The following is a 5,307-nucleotide window of genomic DNA, read 5'->3' as shown; positions in this document are numbered from 1 at the left end:
CAAGTGCCTTCATTGTAAAGCAAGTATGTCTGATCTGGTGGAGTCTTGAGAGCAAGGCTAGCTGTGATGATAACACTGAGCATTTCTAGGAGGTGCTATGAAAGAAATGCTAAACTTGCACCCCTCATCCTCAATTCCAGCAGGCCCGAGTGATGATAATGTTGTGACTATCTCAGAAGGCTGCACCAGGAGATCATAGCATTCTGTTTTCCTAGGTAAGGAAGCTGCCTTAACTGGACTGAGAAGATAGTCACAGGGGGCTGATAAAGGGGTTTGTGTGTGTACAAATGCAGAGAAACATTAGTGCACCAGAGTTTTCATATCTCTCCATGCAGTGATACCAGTCTCTGTGAGGGAAGGAAGAGGCATATGAGCTTCATTAATTGAGATCATCAGTGGATCTCTAGGTCACCATCTTATACAGGCCAGGCATACACGCCTTTTGTGGTAGACTCAGATAATTTCATAGAAGTTCCCTTTCCAGGACAGTCATGTCCAATTTCTTGGGCCAGGTATCTCTGCAGCTGCATGGTCTTTGCTCACCCGTGGAAAGTTCTCTCTTCTTTACTTGCTTTGCATCAGGAAAATTCCAAAGGCTGTTGGCTTCCCTTCAAGTCTTAGCATCTCTTTCCCAGTTGATCAAGGAAGTCGGGAAAGTATGTTAATCATGAAACAATGTCCCTGCTCAGCACTGTCTCATCTCTATTCTGGGAAAGGGGGATTGCGTTGCCAATAGGAGCTTCCATAGGAGCTGGGAAATTGTTCTTCGGATGCTTACCATCTCATTCAGGGTATGCTGGAAATTGAGTCTCAGGAGGAGTCCTTAAGAACAGGACTACTTCTGTGTCCAATCAGATCTAATTTTTGGCAGCTTGAAGCCTTTGTTCCTGAGAACTGCTGATGGGGAGGGTTGTCTCTCTCCCATGTGACTTTCTCCCTATGGCTCTGTGGGAGAGAGCAGGAGAGGATTAAAAAGGAACTGAACAAGTACATTTCTTTACAGCCTCTTACTACCAGATGAAGCACAAACCAGCATGTCTGACAACTGTCTGGGACCAAACCCTGAACACAAGCTTATGCTCTAAGGCAGATAAAGGAGTGAAAGGTAGACCTCTAGAGCAAATGCTGAGTTAACTTCTCTTCTGTGATGGATATTCATGTTTTGGATTTATGATGTTATAGGAAGGGAATGGGATAAAGCTAGCTACTCTGCCTAGGAGCCTGTTTGGGTATCCTGAGTGGATCAAGGTATCTGAGAAATATGAATGGGGCATCAGTAAACACCAGCCCCTGGGAGGGCGGCTACCTGGACAGTATGTTCCCTCTCTCATGTACAGACAGTAGCTGACCCTAGGGAGCTATTGCTTTAGTAGTCCTGTAAACTGACCTGGCAGTACTGACAGTAGGTGGCAGATGGGGCTTTGCTGATCGGAGTGACTCTCCTTCTTATGTGAATACCCCAACAAGCTCTCAGAAATATTCCTTAGGTGATAAGGTTGGGCATACAATTTCAGAATGTGCTGGTTTAGTATGAGGCCTTGATCTCTGGTACGCTGGCTGTTTTGTCCCTAGCAGGCCCAGCAAACCATAAGGCTGGTCTTATGTAGTGTTTTGAAGCTTGGTGTTAGATGCGATGTAACAATTGAAATAGTTTTCAGAGAGCTGCTCACTGTCCTTTGTTTTAACAGGTGCGGGGGTGTATGCTGTTGTAAAGGCACCTGGAGGACTCTGGAGCAATGCCACCACCTTCGGACATTGTGAAAGTAGCTGTTGAGTGGCCAGGTGCCAATGCCCAGCTGCTGGAAATAGATCAGGTGAGACCTGGTAACCAGATGGGGGAGGAAATGCACCACAACCTTGATACTGGAATGTGGGAAGCATAGAAATGGGCAGTATTCCTTTCTGGTTGAGAGGAACTGAGGACTAAGGACTCTCTCTTTCTGTTCTAGAAAAGGCCTCTTGCATCCATCATCAAGGAGGTCTGTGATGGGTGAGTAGTTCTCTGGGAACCCTTGTGGAGAAAGTCTGTCCCCTTGACAAATCTTGCTGGGGTACTGAGGAAAGTCTCTGCTGCTTGTCAATGTGCTGCTAGCACGATCCGTGCTGCCTGCTGCCAGTTTTGGCCATGGAATGGGCCAGGGTTTAAACCAGGAAGAAAAGGATCTCCTGGAAAACAGGGGCTTTGCATCTTTATTCCAGTTCTGAGTGTGTGCATATGTATGCCCCTAGGGTCAGTGTCTGTGAGGGCTGGCCCATCTTGCTGTTCCTGAAGTGCAGGCTTCTTTGGACATTCCACAAAGCTTGACTCAGAGTAGGCTGAAGTCCTGTCCCCCCCCGCCCCCAAGAGGAAGATATTTTCTCTCTTCTTTGGGAGACCTAATTTCCCATGCTAAAGCTTTGCTTGAAAGTACTTTTCCACCCTCCTGGGATCAAGCCCCTCTTCCTAACTAAGAGCCAGAAGAAAGAGGAGGAAGAAGCTTATGTATCCTTCTTCTTCCTCTGCCAGGTGGTCGTTGCCAAACCCTGAATACTACACCTTGCGGTATGCTGATGGTCCTCAGCTGTACATCACAGAGCAGGTCAGTGTGAGAGGTAGCAATTTGCTGATGTTCTGGACAAGAGTGCAGAATGCCTTGGACTAGTGTCACGGAACAATACTGTCGCTAATCCTTGAGGGGCAGCATCTGTGCTATCAAAAATACTCAGACTTGAATGGTGTTATTCGAGGAGCCTTGCACTTCTTCCTTTGCATGCCCATAGGAGCGAGGACCCAGTCACTCAATTAAGTACCCTCGGTAGGGTTGTGTGGTATAGGAACCCCTTTACTTGTGCATACAAATGTGCACTGTAGATCCAGTGCATTCTTTTCCCCCCACTTTTCTGCAGTTTAAAGTTTATCTTTTCTTTCAGACTCGCTGTGACATCAAGAATGGAACTATCCTACAGCTGGCAGTCTCCCCGGTAAATGCTTCCTCACATCCTTTTTTCTCAATAGCTATCCTCGTATGACAGGCTGTTTCTTGCCTCTCAGCTTTTCTTCCTCCTTCTCCCTGAATTGTAGGGGGCTTACCTTTGTTGTGGGCTGTTCTGCACAATGAGGCGCACACTCTTATTTTCCTTTCTGGTTGTGGTGTGTATCTTTCCTTTGGATGCTCTGCCCTTTTATAGGACTTTCTGTAAATAAATCCAGTCTACATTTTTATTGCATGTCCTAGATTAGCATGTTGTAAAGCACCTGACAGACACATTCTCAGTATGAGTGCAGTTAGTATTATCAGTCGGTAAGCAACAGTACTGGTGACTTAATGCAGAAATTAAAATAAGAGACAAATTTGATGCAGAGGGGGTTGTTCGTAGTGAATTCTTGCTATTTCAACCTCAACAGCTGTCTTTTGCAGACTTGCTGCAGCTTCCTTTTTATTGAAATTCTTAAACCTTTTTTGTGCAAGTGTCATGGCATGTAGCTTAGAGTGAGTAGAACAGGAAGAAGTGGTTGAGAGGATATCATTGATCCATGTCTGATAAGTCTTACAGAATGTCCTGTGGATACACAAAATGAGCTTGTGCTTGTCTTTGAATCTATGAGAGATTTTTTTTAACATCATATTTCTTTAGTAGTCTCACTCCATATTTTTATATCCACCTCCGCTTACCTCACCAAGAAGAAAAAGAAGCATTTACTCTAACATGTAAAATAGCATTTTACTCACCTCCTGCTTCACTGTAGCTGTTGCTGAACGCAGCCTTTTTTCAGTCTGTCTTAGACTTGCTGACTGCTGCTACTTATCCTGTCATTGCTGGTATCTCTTTACCCTTGCTGTGCTCTCTCTGCCCATCCATGGACTTCTGACAGAATGCTGATGTTGGCTGAACTCAGTCTGCAGGTGACTAGTCTGTAACTGGCATCATCCCTCTTTCCTCCCAGTCTAGGGCAGCTCGCCAGCTGATGGAGAGGATCCAGTCGCACAGTATGGAAGCCCGACTGGATGCCATGAAGGAACTGGCTAAACTTTCAGCAGATGTGACCTTTGCCACGGAGTTCATCAACATGGAAGGGATTACAGTGCTGACACGGCTTGTGGAGAGCGGGACCAAGCTTCTGTCCCAGTAAGTTTCCTGTATTCCAGGACTCTGGAACAGGGCCTCAAATAAGGGGCTGATTTTGCTTGCTGAAGTGGCATTAAGCAACTAACCTCATAGCAAATGCCAGTCTATTAATTGAGACAAAGTCTTTCTAGTCATTTGCTAGACCTCATGAGGCAAAAGAGGAGACATTTATGATGTGTGAAACTTGCATTGAAAGGTCACTTTGATAATTTAAATGACACTTAGTACCTTTCTTGGTACTCCTCGAGCGGTTATTCATCTGCTGTCTAAGGGAGAAGGTATCCTATGAAAAACCCATATGCAGTTGCACACCAGAATATTCCTGTGGAACTGGCAGCATGTACGTGCCAGTCAGCAGCAAGCATGTTGCTGGCTTTTGTATACATGGTCAGTACTTTTTGACCTGCATCATAAGAAGAGTTGCTATGAAGGCCAAAGGTCTGCTTATCTTAGGGAATGGAAAGGGCTAAAGAATGTGTAGCAGAGAAAGTATCAGTCTTCAGTCTCCAATAGTTTTCAACTTTTGGGTTTCCTGAGCAGAAATTGTATCTCTTTTTTAAGAACCTTTAGGTGTTTCTTCCATAGATTTTTCTTCTTCATTTTTTAATCAATTTATCCTTTTGATATCTACAGCACTGTGTGGAAATGAAGTTCCAGAGTTACTTGTCCTATAAAGAAAAAAATACTTCCTTTTTTTTAAACATGTCACTTAATATTCATTTGGTTCCCTCTACATACTTTGTTATGAGAAATCATAAATTCCTCTGTCTTCTCCATACCATTCATAACCATATAGATCTCTCTCTCATATCAATCCTTAGTCATGCCTTTTCTAAGCTGCAGTCTTAGTCCATTAACACTGTAACTATGGCAGCCATTTTTTCTTTCCATGCTTCCCCTAGCTCTTAGCTCTTTCCAGTACTACTGTGCTGTTGTGGGGAAATTTGTTTGTAACTTTTCATCAGGTTGAAACCTGACCATTTAATTTCTACCCTTTTGTTTCTTGTCTTTCAGTCAGTTATTAATGCAAGACAGGGCTTTTGTTTTTCCTCTTTAGCAGCTGAGTGTTTTGGGTTTTTTAAGACGCTTTAGTGGAGCACCTCATAAAAATCTTCTTCAAAGTCCAGGAGTTGTACTTAACTGTTCTCAGTCTGACTTACTGATTTGTTCAGAGACCTTCAGTATTGTGGTGGGTGAACC

At 44.2% G+C, this 5,307-nt stretch overlaps 1 protein-coding gene across 1 annotated transcript in view; it reads left to right on the top strand.

Annotated features, from left to right (window-relative positions):
* Positions 1-1,001: 1,001 nt before the first annotated feature.
* The window catches only part of ELMO2 (engulfment and cell motility 2), a gene marked incomplete at its 3' end in the record, with an annotated part of 18,465 nt that continues 14,159 nt past the window's right edge, over positions 1,002-5,307 (top strand). The window contains exons 1-6 of the mRNA XM_009584469.1: positions 1,002-1,086; positions 1,689-1,814; positions 1,950-1,990; positions 2,507-2,579; positions 2,911-2,961; positions 3,926-4,107. Of these exons, the coding sequence (XP_009582764.1) occupies positions 1,737-1,814; positions 1,950-1,990; positions 2,507-2,579; positions 2,911-2,961; positions 3,926-4,107 (425 nt within the window). The remainder of the gene's footprint in view (positions 1,087-1,688; positions 1,815-1,949; positions 1,991-2,506; positions 2,580-2,910; positions 2,962-3,925; positions 4,108-5,307) is intronic.

This window comes from Fulmarus glacialis, unplaced genomic scaffold, assembly GCF_000690835.1.
Source record: "Fulmarus glacialis isolate BGI_N327 unplaced genomic scaffold, ASM69083v1 scaffold2399, whole genome shotgun sequence".
NCBI classification, from domain to species: Eukaryota; Metazoa; Chordata; class Aves; order Procellariiformes; family Procellariidae; genus Fulmarus; species Fulmarus glacialis.
Note: the sequence above shows the minus strand (reverse complement) of the source record. Positions and strands in the feature narration are given on the sequence as shown.